This window comes from Dunckerocampus dactyliophorus, chromosome 5 (assembly GCF_027744805.1).
Source record: "Dunckerocampus dactyliophorus isolate RoL2022-P2 chromosome 5, RoL_Ddac_1.1, whole genome shotgun sequence".
NCBI lineage: Eukaryota > Metazoa > Chordata > Actinopteri > Syngnathiformes > Syngnathidae > Dunckerocampus > Dunckerocampus dactyliophorus.
The window spans coordinates 20,771,357-20,793,654 of NC_072823.1; the positions used below are offsets into that span (position 1 = coordinate 20,771,357).

The 22,298-nt window shown below is 40.5% G+C and overlaps 1 protein-coding gene across 1 annotated transcript; it reads left to right on the forward strand.

The window, feature by feature from the left end:
• The first annotated feature begins 1,692 nt into the window (after positions 1-1,692).
• LOC129181833 (ubiquitin-conjugating enzyme E2 H-like) lies at positions 1,693-15,485 on the forward strand. The gene is made up of 7 exons (XM_054777494.1): positions 1,693-2,146; positions 8,927-9,003; positions 9,464-9,538; positions 9,638-9,677; positions 10,242-10,294; positions 11,554-11,682; positions 13,003-15,485. The coding sequence occupies exons 1-7, from the start codon at positions 2,094-2,096 to the stop codon at positions 13,125-13,127; spliced, it is 552 nt and encodes a 183-aa protein (XP_054633469.1). The 5' UTR covers positions 1,693-2,093; the 3' UTR covers positions 13,128-15,485.
• The last annotated feature ends 6,813 nt before the right edge of the window (positions 15,486-22,298 follow it).

Here is a 22,298-nt window from a genome sequence, read left to right on the forward strand (position 1 = left end):
CAATTTTCCTTAAGTGTCAGTTTGTCAAGCTTGAAAGACACTGACAATATGAAATATGGCTTTTGTTCATTAACAGAAGATCATTTGTGAGATCATTTTAAAACGGGGCCTATTTGTATCCTGTTTGTTGCATCTCATTCAAACTATTTTAAGGTGAGTTTATTGACAGGGAAATACAATATTTTAATTATGGCTAACGACGCCACTTATGGTAGTTCAACCTAAAAAGCCCAGGTAACGCTAGAAAATAGGCCTTAAAGGGATATTTCAGCCAGTCCAAAGTCAGTAATATACAGTAATGAATTCTGCTTTTGCTAAAAAAAAATAAAAAAAAAAGTCTAAATCCATCCTCAATGTAGATATATTTTTAAAATATATTGGGAGTTTTCTGTCTATAGTTTGTACAATATCTGACAATAAAAAATACAGTACTGTACTCTACACGAGTGACCACAAAAAGTGCCAGTAAATTAAGAAATAAAATAAACAAACATATGGGCTATACCCTTTTGTGTACATAGTAAAAGTTTTACATCTTTCAGTTCAACTCATGATAGTTGGGAGCAAAAACAAAAGTGTTGCGTTTATGTTCTTGCTGAGTGTATGTTGCTTTAAATATTTATTTGGAATAAATATTTATTTAAATATTTATTTACTATTAATTATGTCGTTGTAATGTTTATTTTCTCCAAGAGGACATTTACACAAACGGTGCCTGAAATTACAGATCGCCCAGTTCCTCTTCTCATCATGATGTAACCAAAAAGGTCATATTTTTCATCTTATACTATGTGAAACACTACAATACAACAGTATTCAGTGTTAAAGCAATAATGTGAACACAGAACTTTATTTTGTATTTGTATTTGTAAATAAAGTACAAATACAGAAAGTGCAGCAACAACTTTGACCTGTTTTGGCCTTCAGCTTACATAGAACTGCAGTAAATAGAATGTATGCGCCATAACCAGTGGGCACTATCTGGTGACCATATGGCTAAACTTGCAAATATAACATGTACGTGAAATATATGATAAAATGAAGGTTCAACTTGTCCATAAATAACACAATTTGCGATGCTAGCTTAAGTGCTCTAAAGCAGTGGTGTTTCTATGTGTTTAATTTCTATACCCGAGCCCCTCCCCTCCGAACAACGACTCCCTCGTAGCTTCATGTCTGTGGTAGTGATGGGAATTTTGGCTCTTTTAAGAGAGCTGGTTCTTTTGGCTCGGCTCCCCAAGTGGCTGCTCAGATTGCTTCTCATCAACAAAACAAAATATAAATTAAAATGTTCAACATTACAAGACAAAGCAGCATCCACGTAACAGTTTTGCTAGGTTTTGGTGAAAGTTGGCATTCAAAAACACATAGTGCCTCAGCTTTTGTTTCCGTTGCTCATTTTGCTCACCTTTCCAGCTCAGAGTCTGAAATTATGTATCCCTCCCTCCTGTGCTCACAGTTGTGCAGTGTATGTAATTCCTCCCTCCCCATCTCTTCAGTGTCGGTGCCACACATTTTGACCAATCACGCGACGCTTTAACAGACAACTGACGATAACAAACGGAGGCTCTCACATCAAAGAGACGGCTCCCACTTCAAAGAGCCTGTTTCCATTGTTCAATTCAAATGACCATGTCTCGGAACCGGATTGTTCGCGAACGACCCATCAGGAGTGGCCAACTCAAACTCAGAGATGTCGTTAGTCGTTCACGTGAAGGCAGCACATACAAGTCAGATAACTCACATAGGTGGTGACACGTGAAGACAGCGTGGGCATATACGAACGAGCGGTTCTTATAAGCGGTTATTGTCGTTCATTTAAAAGAGTCGTTCAATGGTGCGAATCGTTCGCGAACGTTACATCTCGAGTCTCGGGGACTGGAGGAGGAGGACACAACTCGGCGAAAGACATCCACATTACTAAAAAAAGCAACACGAAGTAGACAATGTCACAGCTAGCATTAAGTTCATGTAGCCTGTGGGAAGGCTGACCATTCAGTCGTGGGGCTTTTATAGCTATTTCCAACGCAGAGAAGCAGCGTGAAGACACCGCAGTATTTTTAGCTCACTTCTGAAAGGAATACAACAAAAACATGTCGTCTCCAAGTCCTGGCAAGAGGCGGATGGACACCGACGTGGTGAAACTGTATCCTTTATTTTGTTACTATAACAAGCTTTCACTTGTTTTCCATTTGACAGTATTTTCTTGCCGTTGTTTGGATGGGGTATTGTACTGCTTACCCTGTTTGACACTAATAATGGATGGTTGTCAAAAGTGTCAATGGTAGCAGTGTTGTTAATATTTGCTCACACAGTTAAGTTGTTCATGACTAATATGTTCGTACATGCGACACACATACTGTCGTGTCAAGTCACTTCGCTTAGTGTTAGCATTGTCGCAATTTATTGGCACTATCGAGCATTAGCATGGCTACAACGTTAGCAGCTAACTCTGTCTTAGCTTCAGGTGCGGTAAATCATCTTGTGGACAAACATTTTGGAACCATAGAGGCTTGACAATCACCATCTCTTGTGTTTGGGGGTCGTTTTTGTCGTGTAAATGCTTGTATTGTGTTACGGCTTGAAGGCTTGCCAGTGAAAGGGAACAAATAAGGTCGAAGAGTGGAGATCAGCTTTGATAACAAACATGTTAATTGTACAGCAGTTCTCAAACCTTTTCTCTTAACTGTTCATTTTCCCACTATACAATGTTACTGAATACTGACGGTTAAAGTCACGGTTCCAGATGAAGAACATTAAATGCTCACAAAGAGGCACAATACTGTTAATCATTGAATTAGAGTTGACATTTGCACGACTCGCTAAAATATGTGACGCCTCATCGTGTTTTTTATTTGTTGGCAGTGGAGTAATTGGAGTCTATCCTGACTAAATAATCTTAAATATGTCAGTGGGTTTATTTATGTCCATTTTGGGCGATGTGAGGGAAGTTATGTGGAAAGGTTGTCGGACAGCGTGAGCTCAATTGTTTTGTTTTTGTCCTGCAACGAGATGCTGCGCTGTGATTGGTCAGACTGTTACCATCCAGAACATGGCAGAGGGCGGGGCTTCACACACGCACGCGCAATCAACACACACACACACACACACACACACAGCTGATCAGAAGAACAGCATGGAGGAAGAGGCAGGTCAACATCATTAGGTTCCCCACAATATAAACATCAATTTAGTGTTTTAATGAATTAAACGGCTGAAAATTATTTTTAAAGGTCCCATATTACAACAATAGTAACTGACTAATGAAATACAGATGTATGGATTTCAGTCAATTTGAATTCAACTGTGACTGTGGTGTTAAAATACTGTTTGATAAGTTTCAACCCACCGTGATTCATTCAGGCATCCTATCACATATTAAAAGTGTCTTCCTCAAGAACATTCTGGCACTTATTAAACAGGTAGATTTTTATGGTATCCATATACTTGAAAAATATTGGCTTATTTTAGCTTTTGCATCTTTAATTTGTGTCCGTGTTGGTGTTGTAAACAGCCCCCTTCCTCTGGCTTCATCTTCTTCTCTTGTGAATTAAATGTTGTTACAGCGGCGCCATGACACTCTTGACACTTGCGCCATGACACTCGCGCCGATGATTGCTCCTCCAGAATGTATATATGCAAGAGAGAACAGTTTTCCAATCGCATAATCTACCTGTGATAACCCCATCCCACAGTCAGAACACAATCTAATTAAGGTGTTTACATGCATTTGAAAAAGCTGTTTTCAACCTGATTCATGTAATTTTTTTTTTTTAGTGCATGTAAACATACTGAATGAATTAACTCCCCGGAAAACGCTGCCCCTAGCGTTTAGGCATAAAATTTAACCTCACACACTCAATATTTTTTCCACTAAGTGAGTGTAGACAAAGTCAAAGCCAAATATGCGTGCAAAGTTGTTTTATTAAAATAAAAAAAAATCTTATAGAAAACCAGCTGCTAAAATTAAATAGCCATTTTCTTTTTGAAACAAATATAGAAAAGGTCAAATCGAATCTTCAATCTTCTTTATAATAAACCTTTAGCTATGCTGAAAGGCTGAAAGATCCTCAGCTAATACCAAAAGCACAAAAGGACAAAATATGAAATGAAGTGCCATGTTTAAGAGGAAATGTTTAAATGTCAGCAGCCACTCAAAAATACTTTACTTTGAAGAGCATTCTTTTTTTAGGTAAACACTTTTAAAAGACATATCATATCCATATTCCTTTAAAGATTTTGTACCAGGAACACCAACCTGTCAACTGCATCAGGTTTAGCAACTGTCTGTCTGACTTCCTTGTACATTTGTGGTAAAGCGCTTCTCGTTCTAAATAATTGCTACTGTGAAGCTCGCTGGACATTGCGAAGGTTCTTAAATAAATTTTTTTCCACCATTGCATCCGGGACCGTATCTTTAGCAATGTGACAGGACACAGCTTTAATGCAGACCTTTTTATTTGCCTCGTGAGTTTAGCGCTGTGTATTTAACTGCTGTTTACATCCCACCACGAGCTAACACTGCTAATGCACTAGGCCTCCTGCATGACATCATTGATAAACACGAGACCAAACACCCGGACGCTGTATTTATTATATCTGGCGATTTCAACCACTGTAACCTCAGGACTGTCCTCCCCAAATATTACCAGCATGTGAGCTTTCCCACAAGGGAAAATAACATCCTGGACCAAGTCTACAGCAACATGAAAGGTGCTTTGAAGGCTGTTCCAAGACCCCACTTTGGAAAGGCTGACCACATCTCTATATTCCTTTATCCAACATACAGACAACTTCTTAAAAAAGCTCCCCCTGTACGTACAGCAGTTAAAGTATGGAATGAAGAAACTGATCAAGTACTTCAGGACTGCTTTGGCTGCACAAACTGGGATGTGTTTAAAACTGCAGCGGGGAGGGAAGATTGTACTGTTGATTTGGATGAATATGCTTCTGCTGTTACTGGCTACATTAGCACATGTATAGAGACTGTTACCACCACCAAGTATTACAGAAAATACCCTAACCAAAAACAGTGGATGAACTGTGATGTAAGGGCTAAGCTACGTGCTCGTTCGACTGCATTTGTCATGGGCACCGCTGATGACTACAAAAAGGCCAGATATGACCTGAGGAGGTCCATACGAGAGGCCAAAAGACAGTACAGACAGAAGCTGGAGGGCTACTATTCCACCTCAGACCCTCGGCGCGTGTGGGCGGGGCTCCAGCACATCACAGACTATCGACAGCAGAGTAGCGTAGCCACGTCCAGCCAAACCACACTTCCTGATGAGTTGAATGAGTTCTATGCCCGCTTTGACACCCAAACTCCTGATGAGCAGAGAGGGTGGCTGAACCTGGGGAGCACACAGGACTCACCTCTCATGGTGACATCAGCTGATGTGCGCAGGGTTCTGAACAAAACAAACCCACGAAAAGCAGCAGGGCCAGACAACATCTCAGGACGTGCACTTCGGGTTTGCTCATCAGAGCTAGCTGATGTGCTTGCTGACATATTTAACCTGTCGCTTGCACAAGCATCTGTACCGACCTGCTTTAAGTCCACCACCATAGTGCCCGTACCCAAGAAGAGCAACGTGACCTGCTTGAATGACTATCGCCCTATAGCACTCACTCCTATTGTTATGAAGTGCTTTGAAAGGATAGTCATGACCCACATCAAAAAGAGCATCCCGGCGGCAACCGTGGACCCTCTACAGTTTGCATATCGCCAGAACCGGTCCACGGATGATGCAGTCAACACTGCCATCCACACAGCCCTTTCTCACCTACAGGGCCAGGACACATACGTCAGAATGCTATTTATAGACTATAGCTCTGCTTTTAATACAGTCAGCCCCCACAAACTCACAAATAAGCTCCTCACACTTGGCCTGTCTCCCTCCCTCTGTAACTGGGTGTTTAACTTTCTCACAGGCAGGCCCCAGTCAGTCAGAGTCCACAACCGCACATCCAGCTCAAGAATTGTGAGCACTGGGACCCCACAGGGGTGTGTGCTGAGTCCACTCCTCTACACGCTCTTCACCTACGATTGCGTGGCCTCCCAGAACAACACCAGCATCATTAAATTTGCAGATGACACTACAGTCATCGGACTGATCACTGGTGGTGTTGAAACATCATACAGAAGAGAGGTGGCGGACCTCATAGCTTGGTGTCGTGATAACAATCTCCTTCTCAATACAGATAAGACTAAAGAGATGATCATCGACCCAAGAACAAGGGAAAAGGAGCCGCATAGACCCCTGTTTATTGATGAGACTGAGGTGGAGAGGGTGAAAACCTTCAAGTTCCTTGGCACACACATCAGCGAGGACCTCACCTGGTCTCACAACACCCAACAAATTCTGAAGAAGTCCCAAAGGAGACTGTACTTCCTGAGAAGACTGAGGAAATTTGGCATGTCCACCACAATCCTGAGTTGCTTCTACAGATGCACTATCGAAAGTGTCCTTACCGCCTCCATCACTGTTTGGTACGGTAACTGTACAACACGTGATAGGAAGGCACTCCAGCGGGTGATCAAGACCTCACAGAACATTGTTGGGGCAGCCCTCCCCTCACTGCAAGATATTTATAAATCTAGAGTCCTACGAAGAACACACAACCTCATCAAGGACAGCACACATCCACAACACTCATTATTCACACTCCTACCGTCAGGCAGACGCTACAGGAGTTTGAAGTCCAGGACCACAAGGCTGGCAAACAGCTTTTACCCACAGGCCATCAGGCTCCTCAACGAAGCACTCGCACACGCCGCACGCAACACACGCACACACTCATAGCACTTTATTTATTTATTTATTTGTATTATTTACTTGTATTAATGTCTCGTCTGTTGTTGTTGCTTAATTTATTGGTATATATGTTTATGTGTTTATGTTTCTTATGTTCTTATTCTTTCATTTGTTTTCTTTCTTTTCTTGGGAGAATGAACAGAATAAGATTTTCATTGCATGGTATAACTGCTGTTGTACTATGCACATGACAATAAAACTCTCTTGAATCTCTTTAGTAATAGCGCACCAGTTAGCACTTTTCCTTTCATGAGGTACGCAACAGCAATGCAGCTGCGGCTGTTTCAGCCCGCAGCGTCACACACTCGTACTGGAGTTTGTGCCAAGTTTTAAGGTGGTGAAAAAGATTTGTAGTGCTTTTGCACTTGACAGTCACTTTTTGGAAGTACCTCCAATTACTGAGCCACTGCTTTTGCTTTTCTGACCCGTAGACGTTGCCACTTTCTTCATTTTTATTGAAGACTGAGCAGGGCTTCTGCTCCACCCCTCCTCTATCCTCCTTCATGCACGAAGGGTGGCGGGGCAGGAGCCTCGCTCAGTGGCGCTCACACAGTGCAGAGTGATGAGTGAGACCTCCGCGTCAAGATACCGAGTTACAGTGCAAATCCAGTCTAGATCGATATGAACAAAATGTTGGTTAGAAATATCTTTATATTAATAATATTGATATATTGCCCAGCCCTGTAGACATGTTATTTCATGTCTACAGGGCTCTAATAATGGTAAAGATTATATTTAAAAAGTCATAAAGAGGTTTTCAATGCTCTTACTACGTAAATATTCCATTTAGTAATATTGAATCCTACTTCACGGAAATTCACTTATCACTGTCGTGTCTGGAAGCAATTAATCACAATAAACAAGGGATGACTTAAGAGTAAGGGAGTCAGGAGATACCCAACTCCTGAGACAAGACGATGCACGAGATTGGTCCAGGAGATTTTAACATTCATTTTATGAAAACTACAATTTAAAGAATGACTGGACTGGACAAGTGTTAATAGAACCACTCCGTGATTAGGGGTGCAGACAAGTCCGCACATCTACGGGGGTTGATCTTTAGTCTTCAAAGTTGATCAAATGTAGAATTAGTACAGCTTCTGCGTGGACATCAAGTAGCAAGCAGCTGTTTAACTCTGATGGAAAAAATAGCCCCATGTCACTTGCTCGGTAGGTTGGATTGCAATGTGTGCCTAAAGCACTTAACGTACTCGTCCAATAATGCCTTGCACACTGCCACTTCCATATTACTTTACTATCATTCATAGTAGCGATGCCTTAGTTTACAGTCTGATTTGCTTCTGGCTGCCCTGTTCTCACTTTACAGCTTTTCTCCAAACCAGATATCTCATCATATTTTAATTTCGCGACAAGGTACCCAGAGCGAGTGAGATAAGAGTTTTTTGATGTTTGGCACTCATAAACAGGTTCTAGGGACACCTTACTATTAGAACACATGGGAGAGTTTTAAATTCATTTCCATGATGATTTGGTTAGATTGCTGAACTACTGCAAAGAGTGGCAGAGTCTGTCTTTGTGTCTCATGTGCTGCTTTCTCGCTTGACTCATGACTCTTGCATGCTGTGATTATGACACATGTCCTCTTCCCCCAGGCTTCTTCCACTGTACCTGTTAAAAACTGCTAAAGCGACTGAAAGGAAGCATGTTTATGTTAATTCACCGACACAACTGTGGGCAAAGAGGAATGTGACTCATAAAAGATACTAACTGATGTGCACACATGACCATGCCATCATTCATGACTGTAATGTGAGCAACCAGTCATTCACACAACAAACCAAACACTTAGATCATGTGCGGTTACGTTCTCCATGTTTGTATTCATAGAAGTGCTAATAGCACTAAACTACAGTAGAAGACACTGCTGGGTATTTGTTTTATTTTACATTGAACCCTTGTACATTTTTATCTTTTGATAAGTTATTATCTCACTGCAAAGTGGTTTTGCTTTACGAAGAGTAAGAGTGAGCTGCATTATTGATTTCCATGCCTTGCCAAAATGGAAATGTTATTGATTATGCATGTAACATCAAGTTAAAAGTTGTTTTTGCCGTCTCTACTGGTGATTTTCCTCAACCAGACATCAGCATCGAGAGCAAGCATGAGGTCACCATCCTCAGTGGACTCAATGAGTTTGTGGTCAAATTCCATGGGCCCCCTGGAAGTAAGACCCTTTAAAAAATATATATATATACAGTATGTATCTGTTTATGTTTGAAATGCTGTAAGTATCTTGCTAAAGTTAGTGAACGCTTTACATTTCAGCAAACGTTTGTATCACAGTATATCTTCTGAAGGGACATGAGAAATAACTATGAATGAGGACATACTTCATATTAGTCAGTGTACAACTTGTACAGAAGTATAGATTTACTACTATTTACACAGATCTGGGGTTGCACGAGTGCTGCCGGTACAGGGGACACATATATATAAACATATACTGCTTTACAAGCTGTACATTGATTACTCTCAAATTTCATTTCTATAGTAGTAGTCCCTTGAGAAAATATGGGAATGCTATCTGAAATGTGAGGATTGTACTCCCTTTTGTGATATACTGTATATTAATATATTTCTTTTTACCCCTGATTTAACCCAAATGCGATTGCGTCTCCTTTTAGCACCGTATGAAGGCGGTGTGTGGAAGGTCAGAGTGGATCTACCCGACAAATACCCCTTCAAGTCTCCATCAATAGGTGTGACTTATTTGTGCCTGTTGGATCTACATCATTTAGTAAACTTCACTCTTACTTAAACTCTCGCTTCCTTTTCCCTTTTTTTTTCTTTTGACACAGGGTTCATGAATAAAATATTTCATCCCAACATCGACGAAGCGTAAGTAGGCCTGGTTACATCTATGAGGAGTCTTTGTACTTGTACTTATTGAACTTTTTCACTGTGTGTCCGTGTCTCTTTAGATAGATAGATAATAATTAATCTCCTAAAGAAATTCACATTTCCAGCAGCTCTGCAAAAATGTCATAATAAACTTAAACACTTAAAAATAAAAACAGAGTACCGTAAGATAAGAGAGATAGGAAGGTAAGATAAGAATAAATAAATATATACGGAACAGCTCACTTCAAGTTCATAGTGCAAAATAATACATAATAGGTAATAAGTCCAGTCTTGTGTGTTTCTATTGCTCCCCCTCTGTTGTGTTGAAAAGCCGCATGGCATGGGGAAGGAATGATCTGCTAAGTCTTTCAGTGGAGTGGGAAGATGGGCAGTAAAAAATATATATTAAAACAATTCATTACTACAATAAGAAACAATATAAAAAAACGTGAATATGTCGGGAAGTCCTATGTTTTTGTTATTTTTCCCCACTCACTTTTTTCCATATTAACATCATGTACTTGGACTGACATCTTACAATTTTTGTGTGTTTTTTCTTAGGTCAGGAACTGTGTGTTTGGATGTCATTAACCAGACTTGGACAGCTCTCTACGGTAGGACACTCGCGTATTGTCACTCATTTGTCTAGTTGTGGGGCAGTCTGCCTTTAGAAAGTGGATCAAACTGTGACAGGAAATTGTGTCAGCCTTAAGGCAAGTAAGTGGGAGGCAACAAGCAGCTTCAGTAACTCAGCTATTGTCTAGTTGAGCTTCTGGTTTGACAGGGTGAGAAATGACACTGTCAAACCGGCTCATGTAAACTCATATGAGTGGTGGAGAAAATATCAAAATAAAAAAACACATTTGTAGTATGAACACATTACAGCAAACCACAATAATACATGTACATATTACATGCCATGTAATACATGGGAATGGCTATTTTCGAAGACAAATAATAACAATTAAATAATTTTTTTGGGACCAGAAATCTGTGGGATCCACTGTATGGGGTTGTGCTGGTATACAGTGTTCCCTTGTTTATCGTGGCAGATAGTTTCCCAAAATAGCCTGCAATAAGTGAAATTCGTAAAGTAGCCAACTATATTCATGTACAATGACTATATACTGTATGTTTTAAGGCTGTAACACCCCTCACCATACGCTTTTCTTGGACAGGCATTAACATTTTATCACATTTCTCTCTTGTTTAAACACTCACAAAGTTCAAATTTTGACTTATGAGATTGGACACAAGAAATTAAGTGACTTGTCCTGGCGCCGTTAGGCTGTAGCTCTTTTTATTCCTTCTCGTCGTCCATGAACCGAAGATTCATTTTCAGCATTCCAGGCACCCTAGAGCCACGTAACTTCTGCCTGCATTCAGCATGTATGATTGCTAGCAGCTAGCGATCATAATCATACAACAGGAAACAGGCAGTCCTGCACAAAGGAGATTGGCTATAGTCCATTGTCAACCAATCAGAACATAGAACACAATGGATGGATTCTCCGTCAGCCAATCAGGACTGTTGTGGTGCTTTATTTACTGAGACTGACACATCTTCAACTGTCACATGAGTATACAACACCCTTTACTGATAGCAGTAGTAAATACAATAACAGACACATGCAACAGAGCACTGATAGATCACTCTAATACACCACAAGGACGCAGAACACCATGTGCATTCATACGCTGTTAAAAAAAAACTTTCAAAAAAATCCTCGAAAGAGCGAATCCGCGAAACACTGTACATCATAAAGTCTGTCATGACAACAGTGGCCTCTAGTGGACAATATTGTGTTAACATCCTTGACCAAATCCTTTGGATTAAATACGACCCTTTCTTATCTCTTTTCCCCCACTCCAGACCTCACCAACATTTTTGAGTCCTTCCTCCCCCAGCTGCTCGCCTACCCCAATCCCATAGACCCTCTGAACGGGGACGCTGCCGCCATGTACCTTCACCGGCCGGAGGATTACAAACACAAGATCAAGGGTATAACACGTGTCTCTTATTTTATTTTTTGTTTTTATGTTTTTATGTTTTTCTCACTGATGACACAAGGCTGACCTGACTATAACATGCAACTGGTAGCTTTTTTTATATGGAAAAGTGGATGTCAGGAAGCCAGCGTAACATATAAGACTTGACTGTCTGAAGTGCATTTTATACGTTTCTCTTCCAATAAATGGGGAAGAAAACAATAAAATCAATAAATTGGAGAGATAGATCCATAGATGAAATGAAACACATTTTAAAATAACATGTTAGAATGTCAACATAACTGCTCACATTATTTTTCCTCCACAAGTCATTTTGTACCCAGCCACCTGTTGCTAGGCGGAACCTGTGAGGCACATCCACAGTCAACCAATCGGATCATTGATCCCGCCCACAACCTCTTTGAGGTTAGGTTAGATCGATTTAATTAATGAATGAATTAAATAATTTAAAATGCCATCAAATAAATAAAAATGTAGTTCAATACATTAAATATTATTCAGTCATTTGAAATAGAAATGAATCAAAATGTTGTCAAATTAATATAAATGTCCAAAAAAATTTTTAAAAGGCCATGAAATATATTAATTAATATATAATTTGGGGGAAAAAATAATAATATACTTACTTATTATGTTTAAGAATGAAACTAATAATTGTCCAATATAATCAATTATTTCACATTTTAGTCTCTTTATTTAGAATTATATATTTTTCATATTTAATTTAATGTTGGGCCAAAAAAGAATGTGTATATTTACAGTATAGACAATTGTATCAACCTTACTGAATAGTTGATCATTACAAACAGAAAGGCAAAAAGGACTGCAGTATCTGCCTTTAACCAGCAGAGGCGCTGTTGACTCACTCTCAACTAGTTTGTTTTCTAAAGCAGGGGTGTCAAACATGAGCCATGGAGGGCCGAGACACTGCAGGTTTTCTTTCCAGCCCGTCACTAAAGCAGGTGATTTTAATGATCAACACCTTCAGTTTGAGGGAAGGAGCTCATCAATTAAATCACCTGCTGAAGAAACTGGTTGGAGAGAAAACCTGCAGCGTCTCGGCCCTCCAGGGCACAAGTCAGTAGGTCAGTATGACACTTGTATGGAAACAGGATTTCAGAACATTCAAACATTATTATATTTCAAAATAACACAATTGATTCAATCAACGCCGTAGCGATAATGGAGTCATGAGTCTGTCGTCGCCCTAAGTCAGCTGGGATAGGCTCCGCCCCCTTCCCAAAACTGGATGTTATTGGTCTTGTTTCCAGATTGAATCCAGTTTGACTCTTGTTTTTGTCTTTTATATCAGAGTACATCCAGAAGTATGCCACAGAGGAGGCGCTAAAGGAGCAGGAGGAAGGAGGCGGAGACTCTTCCTCCGAGAGCTCCATGTCAGACTTTTCAGAGGACGAGGCTCAGGACATGGAGTTGTAGTGACAGGCTCCCGCGGCCCCCGCCTTCTCCTCGGACGCTCGCTTAGCGGACTGGAGCGTACATTGATATTTAAATTTAAAAGGACTATTTTTTACAGCAAGAGTTTTATGGCTACATGAGCATTTGCATACAGGAAGCTGTCATTGGAGGATTCGGACTCGCTGCAGCCTCAGGCTTGTTTTGCTCACTGACATTTTGGGAGTGATTGCAACTTCGCAACCATGCAGATTCACATTTTTTCTCCTTGCATTGGAACTACAGGCAAACTTTGCAACACTGGCCTGAGCGCCTGATGCTTGGCAGGAATCAGAGGCTCCACTTATCCCTCTGCCCACTTCCTGCTCCGCCTCCTCTCCGTTTTAGGAAAGTTTCTTGTCATTCTCTTGAGTGTCTTGAGTGTGTATTGTGGCATGACACAGATTTCAAGTTGTGAAGGTTTTTTGGGGGGGGGACACAAGGATTTAGTAGGATTTTGTACTGAAAAAAGCCACTCTAATTAGTAGACAACAGTACTGGTCAAACGTTTGGAGACATTTTTTCATGTTAGCCAAGGAGGAAGTGTGTCCAAACCTTTGACTCGTACTGTATTTTATGAGTCACTGCGGATGCTTATTCTTTTCCGACACAAGGTTACACTCAGTTACTCAGAAAGTTGATGTGTTTGTTCGCTACTTAGTTAAAATCCTAGCTTGGAGGTTAGCCAGCCAGCTTAGCCAGTTTGCTGGAAATTTAGCAGGGTAGCTAGTTACATTCTTAGTTAGTGAGATCAGTACTTAGTTAACAATCTAATTAATTGGTAATTAGCTAGCTTGGTAGTTTGAAAATAAGCACGCCAGCTACTTTGTTAGTTAGCTTGCTTATTAGTTTGACAGTTACCTAGTTCTTTTGAAAATAAGCATGGTAGCTTGCTAGTTTGTCAGAAAGCAAGCAAGTTACCTACAGCTTGTGCTTTGTTAGTTAGATAACTAGTTAGCCGGAAAGCTGGCTAGTTTTACTGAGAAGAAGTAAGATAGCTAGTAGCTACGTTGCCAGTTAGTTAGCGCGCCAGTAAGCAAGAATGGCAACAAGTTTGAAGATAAGCAAGCCAGGTTGTTGAATAGCAGGATTATGTAAAACCCACTGAACTCAAAATGATATCTTCCATTTACCAGTAAGTACATTTTATTTAATTAAGTTTGTGTTAACAGCTTGGCCAAAGCAGGGGGAGGTTCTTTACTTGGCAATACTGTACTTGTTTATGTATACATAACCCGCTAACCATGCAAAAAAAGTGTTCTCGCGGCAGCTGTAGCGTATTGGACTTACCCATTATTTAGGAGTGTCTTTTCCAAAAATCTTTTTTCCGAGTGTTATATCCTTTTTGTGCAATACAGTATCCTACTAAATTCTTATGGGGGTGTGGCCTTAGAGGCAGGGGGCGGGGCTTCTCTGGGTCTTTGTTTAATTGTTGCCTATTGCTTGTACTGAACTATAACAGTTGTTTGACTTGCGTAGGGATAGATTGTTTTTTTCTCTCTTGCAGGTGGTGAGTTAATCATAATGTACTTTTTGTATACAACGCATATTTTTCCCTGTAAAGATGAGGGGAAGTAACAACATATTGAATCAGATCCTTCTTATATGCAAACGTGGCCATTGTACGATATTACGTCGTCCAACTCAAGTGCTCTTTCTTTCAGCCAGCCAACATTCCGGTTTTGGTCACATCCTTTTTTTTTAATGATGTTGATGGCTTGTTGCGGGACCAAAATGTAATGGATCTGAAAAGAAAAGGTCGTTTTTGCCCCCACAGAAGTTATCTTAAAAGAGTAACTTTGTCATAGTTTTCCTCTCTTCCATGCATTGCTTTGTGTTTTAGTGCAGCCTGATGCAATATTATCACCATAAAAAGTGGACTGTTTCTTCATCTTTGGAGAATAAAAAAAGACTAATTCTTATCTAAACTTGAATGAATGATATTGCTATTGGTATAGGTTATTTACCTTTTGTGTGGAAATGGAACAGGTAAGCATTAAAGTGTATATGTAGTACAGCCACGTGAGAATGGCTCTAACGCGTCGTGATATCCAAATCCACAGTGACAACCACCTCTGGTCAGCCTGGCTACGTAGTCTAATGTGTATTTTTAATAATCACACACATATATTTGATACCTATATCATTACTTTCCATGTTTTTATTTTGGTCTTTTAAGCTTCTTTGTCCAGGCTATGAGTCAAGATATTCCAGATTTTCTTTCGTTTCTTTTCTTTTCTTTTTTTTAACGGCAAAACGTCAATAAATGTGCTTCCCTTGTAACTTCAAGAAAGAAATAAAGAGCAAAAAATAGTTACAACTGCCCACTCTTGTCAGTGTCATTCACATGTAGAATACTTGTGTCCACCAGAGGGAGCGCTATCTTGCTTGAATACGGTGCACTTCCAGCTACACCGCATCCTCCTTGGAACTGTTGGTAATGTTTTGCTCACCTTGTGTGGCTAAAAATACATTACAAACCGCGTCATGCAGTACTACTAAAGTTATTGAATAAATGGGTGTAGAGGTTTTACAGTCCAGTGTGCTTGTTGTGTCCAGACGATGATGATGCAGCAGTGGCTGGTCTTATGAAATATTCAACTGTATGTCTTTTTCTCACTATAATCAGGTTTCTATTTACATTCAGTGGGAATGGAGACGATACTTCCTGGGATTAGTGACATTTGAATATGAGATTTGATCTTACGTTGTGGTATTGTAAGATATGTTATAGTATATTTGTTGGTATGGTAAGACACGATTATGTTATAATATCTAATGTTATGGAATGGTATGGTGTGGTAAGATATGGTTATGTTATAGTACAATATTTTATGGTTTGTAAGATATGATTACAAACCATTGTATGATATTGTATCTTATGTAAGATATAGTTATATTTTGTGGTGGGGTATGGTACATTATGTTATGGATGGTATTTGTTTATTTTAGGGTATGATATGTATTATAACATATGGTTATGTATGGAATAGTGACATTTAATTATGTTATGGATCTGTATAATATGGTATGATATATTACGGTATGGTATGGTACAGTGTGGTAACATGTTCTGTATGGTATTGTTGTGTTATGTTGTGTTATGTTACTGTATAGCACAGATGTTCACAAGTCTTTTTTTGGTAAGCCAAGTCAAACTCAGGTCTGTGGTCACGAGTCCAAGTCAAGTCTCAAGTCTCTAAAAAAATAAATCTCTCAAGCCTCTTCTTGTTTAGCCTTCTATCACATGCCGCTATTTGGTCTACTAAGAATTCTGCACAGCTACCAGAAAGAAACCATTAGTAGTATTAGTGGTAGTATTATTAGTAGGGATGTCCCGACCAATATTTTTTGGCTTCCGATCCCACCCGATTTTTTTAAAGTCTTGCAGATCTGATTCCGATAGCGAGCCTTTTTTTTTAACATACGCTTTTGTTACAAACATGAATTTGTGAAATTGAATATAGTTTTGAAAATAGCTCTTCAAAGCATTAAAAATAATGCAACCAAAGTATTGCTGAATTGACTTTTTTTATTACACAGCATGACCAACAATACAGTATAGTTTGACTTTTGTAACAAACCTCTGTGAGTCAGGTCCCTAATCCAATACAAGAATCCAATAAATGCCCATCCAATAAAAGATATTTTAGGGTAGGACTAAGCATTTGACGTGGTTATAGATAAATTTGTGGTGGGATTTAGGATATATGACTTATTTTTTAACAAACTTTCTAAATATTTATTGACGGTCGCTAGTATAAGCAACCAGCGGTTCAGTGGCACTTCCCGTGCAAGCTCCCCGCACCATGACACAGCAGTCTGGGCACAGTGAGGGGGGTCTACCGCTGTAGCTACGAATCCGAGTATCCCAACGTCCAACGTGAAACTAAGTTCACCACGGTACACCGCAGACATGTCTGCATGGTGGTGTTGCGTTTTCTTCTTCTTGCGGGTGGCGGGAGTCGAGTGGCAACCGGCTTTGAGGCGCATCACCGCACCTACCGTGTTGGAGTGTGGCCCAGATTTACGAACGTTATACGGCAACCGGATCTCGGGGCGGACGCTGATTTTATCTGATCTTCAAAATACAGCGGCTCAGCAGGCGATCCCGATACTGAAGATGGGATTGGGACATCCCTAATTATTATTATTATATAGCATTATTATCCCTCCTATGTATTAGCATAAAGTATCAGTACTGATTACTGTTAATACCATAATGTTAATAGGCCAAAAAAAGCAAAGGAAGAAAAACAAAAAACATGATTGCTCACAAGTCCCAAAAACACAAGTCCGAGTCGAGTCTGAAGTCTGTCTGTGCGACTCGAGGCTGAGTCGCAAACTCGAGTCCCCGTCTCTGCTGTATGGAAAAGAATAGAATGCCTTTATTGTCATTGCGTTATGGTTATGTTATAGTATGTTAAAATGATTTTAAACATAGCTCTAATGAAGTACATTAAGTACTACATTATTTGACTACCGTACAATATCTTTCATATTTAGACCAAATACTAAAAGTAAAATTCTACTGTTAAAACAGTGCTGAAGAACTACGTTGTTGAATTAATACATTTATGTTAGTATGTTTTTCGTAACTACGGTATTTGTGTGTTTTAAAGGATGTCATTAATATGAACCCTCCAATTAAGGAAGGAGCTGATTGGTGGGATGACAAGGCTCACAATGGAGTGATGGTGAGTAAGGTGAGAAGCAGCAGCAGCAACAGCAGTAGTGATGGAGGCTTGTGCTGGTCGGCTGCACCTCCTCCATAATGCATGCAGGGCAGCACAGCACACAAAAGCATCCACGGGTGGATTTCACTGTCAGCGTTGGAGCTCTTGTAACCCAAACTAACACAAGGATGATGCACCCCCTTTTTTTCCACGCACAATCTGTCTAATAATCACCGACAGCAGGTGAATGAGCCGACTGGAGGAGCTGACCTGGAATATATAACGAGAACCGGAGGGAGTGTAGAGTCAGAGAAACTTTCCCGGAGAAGGGCCTTTCTTTCCGGGCTGCAGTGGGACGCCACACTCGCTGGATGGATGTTGGTAGGGCGGTTTTATGCACGACTATTTGACTTGAGGAAAACTTTAGAACTGTGTTATATTCTGTGTTTTCATGATGCTAATTTTAATACGGCCACATATTTTGCAGTAAGATGTGTTTTAGAGGCTGTTAAAGTGCAGCGTAAAAAAGGCGCACAGGAAGTGGCGTGGAGGCAACAGAAGGAGAGGGAGGAGGGCAGCGTGCAGATTACTATACTTCCACTTCAGAGTAAGATGCTTAGCAACTAATTACGACAAAATCCCTTGTCCTGTACTACCCAAACAGGCAAGGGCACTTAAGAGGTGCACACAAGTCTTCTTCTTCTCTATCTATTTTAAATCTAACATTTTTATCAAGATATGTTGCCTTTTGCCATATAGAGAAGAGTGTGCAATGAGGATTTTGGATGCCTATAAGGTAAGAATGAATGCATATTTAACCAAAAATAGCATGTAGGTAAATATAAGGTATTGCGCTAATGATTACTATTACTGTATATCGTGTTAGTTTTCTGCAACTTTTAATATCAGAATGTAATTCTATTCAGCATGTCATTCTTTCTATGCACTCCAGCCTTGATTGGAAGGACTTGAATACGTCCTTTAGTCTCGTCTTGATGAAGAGTTCCAAAAATATGAGCACTCATCGTCATCATCATCATATTCCTTGCAGACAATGTGATTATCACTCAGCGCAAACAGCAACCAAGATGTCATCTCTCGCTCTCTCAAGCTTTTTGCTGTATTGATCTCGCCCGGAAACGGGGAAGATGAAACCCGCTCTGGGAGCCATTTGGAGCATCTCAAAAATCACTTAGCACATCATTCCCCACTTCCAGAATCAATCTGAGAGGGAGCTGCGACCGAGTGGACCTCCACTCTTTCGTGTGTACAGTACAATTAGAATATATCTGCACTTTTGTTTATGTTTATTTTGCTTTAACCCTTGAGGCCTTCAACCCTTGAAACCCTTGAGGCCTTCAACCCTTGAACCCTCTTAAAAATTAAGTTGCACTTTTTACCCGTCAATCAAAAAATGGCACAAAATACAGTATGGAATAGTTTCCCAAAAATTAGGCGCAAAGTGGAATACTTGGGATGAAGTTATTCCAGCCTTTATTCTGAGTTATTTTGATTAAACAAAGAGTGGGTTTATTACAAAAGAAATCACACTTTTTACCCCTTATGTCCAAAAAATGATCCCTCTTTTAACATCAGAACCACTGATTTTCACACAAAATATGCTGTATTCATTTTATGCTTCTCAGCTCTCCATTTTGTTGCATTCTTCTGGTTTCAGTTTTGAGTTCAGTCTGTACAGGACAGATAAAAAAATAGATTCTCAATAGTATTTTAAATGACACCTGCACATTTGTGGATTTTCGGTCCCAAAAAAATAGTTTTCAATTATTTTTTATTTCCTTTTTTTTTTCTTCCAAAAATATAATCACCTCAGTCACCCTAAATTGCCTTAAATTTATGGCATAAGCATACAATGTACATGTAATAGTACAACAAACATGTACAATGTGACATCATTGCAAGATGGCGGTGCTCTGTGTGTGTGTGTGTGTGTGTGTGTGTGTGTGGCAACGGAAGCAAGCAGTGTGGATTATGTAGACGCAGCTTGGAGAAACGTCTTCTCCAACAGCTAGCCGGGATGACCCAGCGGCCTGCGGAGCGATGCAGCCACGTACCATTGCTTGCCGCTTTAAAGAAAGATGGAGGCGGCACCACAACAGACGGAAGCTCAGTCGTAGCGCTAACCTGACGACCAGGCTGAAGGCGAGACTGTGACTCCGATTCCATCTGTCCATTATCATTCATTAGTGGTGAGTGCCAGTACATTTTACAGTTTAAAATGCCTTTAATGAGCGTGACACATAAAGGGCTTAAATCTGGATTGTCTTTCTGTGCATTTAGCTTGTTAGCTGCCGTTGTCACAAGCAAACAATGCAATTGAACGAGAAATGGGGAGTGTCCTTGATGCAACAGCATAATCCAGGCTTGATTAGAATGTCAGAAATACAAGTATATATGTTTTGCTATTTGCGGCTGATCTCGAAAGGTAACCCCAGCGAATAGCGGGGATCTACTCGATGTTGTTATAATGGGAGTCAATGGAACCAAATGGATCCCGAGGATAAAGAGTGTAGACATATACCATATGCAAATCTATTCTATCCAGCGAAATTTTAAAGATAAAATTAGCCTAACTAGCTAATGAAGTGTCCCATGCACTTGTATCTGAAGTGTGCCCTCCACTTGTATCTCCTCCTATTCTGTGTATGGCACTGGTAGAATTCACTGTCTCAGCACTCTATCAGTGAATTACCATAGGGCCATAAACAGAGTAGAGACATGACCTCCAGAGACAGCCACCTATAAGCGTGTCTGACTTACCATTTGACCCATTTTGGCACTAGCACATTTTTGCTTTGTGTGTCTCATCTTGAGCAATCATGTATGGTGCCAATATGGGACAAGATGGACAGTCTTCAGTGTGTGGTTTGTGTTAGTTGATGCCGATCGATTGCACTGTCCTGTATCAATATCGCAGGTTGCCATGGAGACCGGCATGTCTCAGAGAGGATGTAACCTGACACCTAGCCTGGATGATCCCTAGCTGCTCTCCTGCAGTGTTTGGCAATGGTAGAACTCACTCTGGTGGCTTGGCAGGATCCGGTGGTTCTAGACTTGCCAAAAACTGACGGAGAGATTTAAGCAGCAAGGCATGTGGGACATCTGTAAAGGACAAAACATTGAAGGTGGACAGGGTGGACGTGTGAGTGACTACAGGCACATCAGTGAGGGCTTTAAGTGTCTATCACCCCTCCTGAGTGTCCCATAGTCTCAAAGCAACATGACGACTACAGCACTACAAGCTTGTATTATTTTGTCTTGCAATTGACCTTCTATCCATCCGTCCACCAACCAACACATGATCGATCATCCACTAATTCTTCGGTCAATCTATCCATCCGTCTTCAAACCAACCAACCAAATAATCTGTCATTCATTCGTTTGTCCATTCATACTTTCGTCTGTCTATTCGTCACTCAGTTTTTCCATCCATCCATCCATTGGTTTGATGAATGGTCAATTGATCAATCATCCACCCATCCATCTATCTATCCATTCGTCTCTCCATCCGTTTGTCTGTCCACCCTTCTATTTGTCTGTTCATCAGTTCCTTCATATGCAGTCTTTCCTCCATTAGTCTCTCCACATGTCTGTCCATCTGCCCATCCATCGATTCATTGTCCATGACCCAACAGCCAAAGGAATGGATGGCTGGATGGATATTTGTCAGTCCTTCCATTTGTTCATGCATCCATTTGTCCAGCTACTATATCTTCCTGTCCATCCATCCACCACCCAAGCAAAATGTATTCGCCCCTCCATTTGTCCATGCATATGTTCGTCCTTTCATACCGCTTGTCCAGCCATTCATCCACCAACTGATGAACTAATGGATGGATGTACAGTCCAATGATTATGTCTGTCGTCCCCATCGTTCGTCCATGCATCCGTTCATCTTTCAATCCATCCATTGCCCATCCATCCATCCATCTGTCCATATGTTCACCATGCATGTAGCCATTTGTCCATCCATCTATCTGTCTTTACACCGCTCACCCAACCAATTAATGGAAAGACTGAGGATAATTGGTTATCCGTCCATCCATCCATTTGTACACCTACCCATCCCTCTGTTGGTCCAAGTATATCTATCCATTCGTCCGTTCCTCCATTTGGCCATCCATCCATCCCTCCGTCTGTCTGTCTGTTTGCCCATCCATCCATCTGACCATCCAACCATGAATCCATTTGTACATTTATGCATCCTCCACCAGTGCATGCATCCATTAAGTCATACTTCATACATGCCCCCATTTGTCCATGCATGTCTCTCTCTTTTTCTGTCCATTCATCCATCCATTTGTTCATCTATCCGTTCCATTGTTGGTCCTTGCATCCATCCATCCGTCCATCCCTCTGTTTATTTTAAAATTCCATCCATCCACCCATACTTCCATCTGTCCATCCATGAGTCTGTTTGCCCATCCATGAAGTCCATCCGTCAGTCCACCAACCAGGC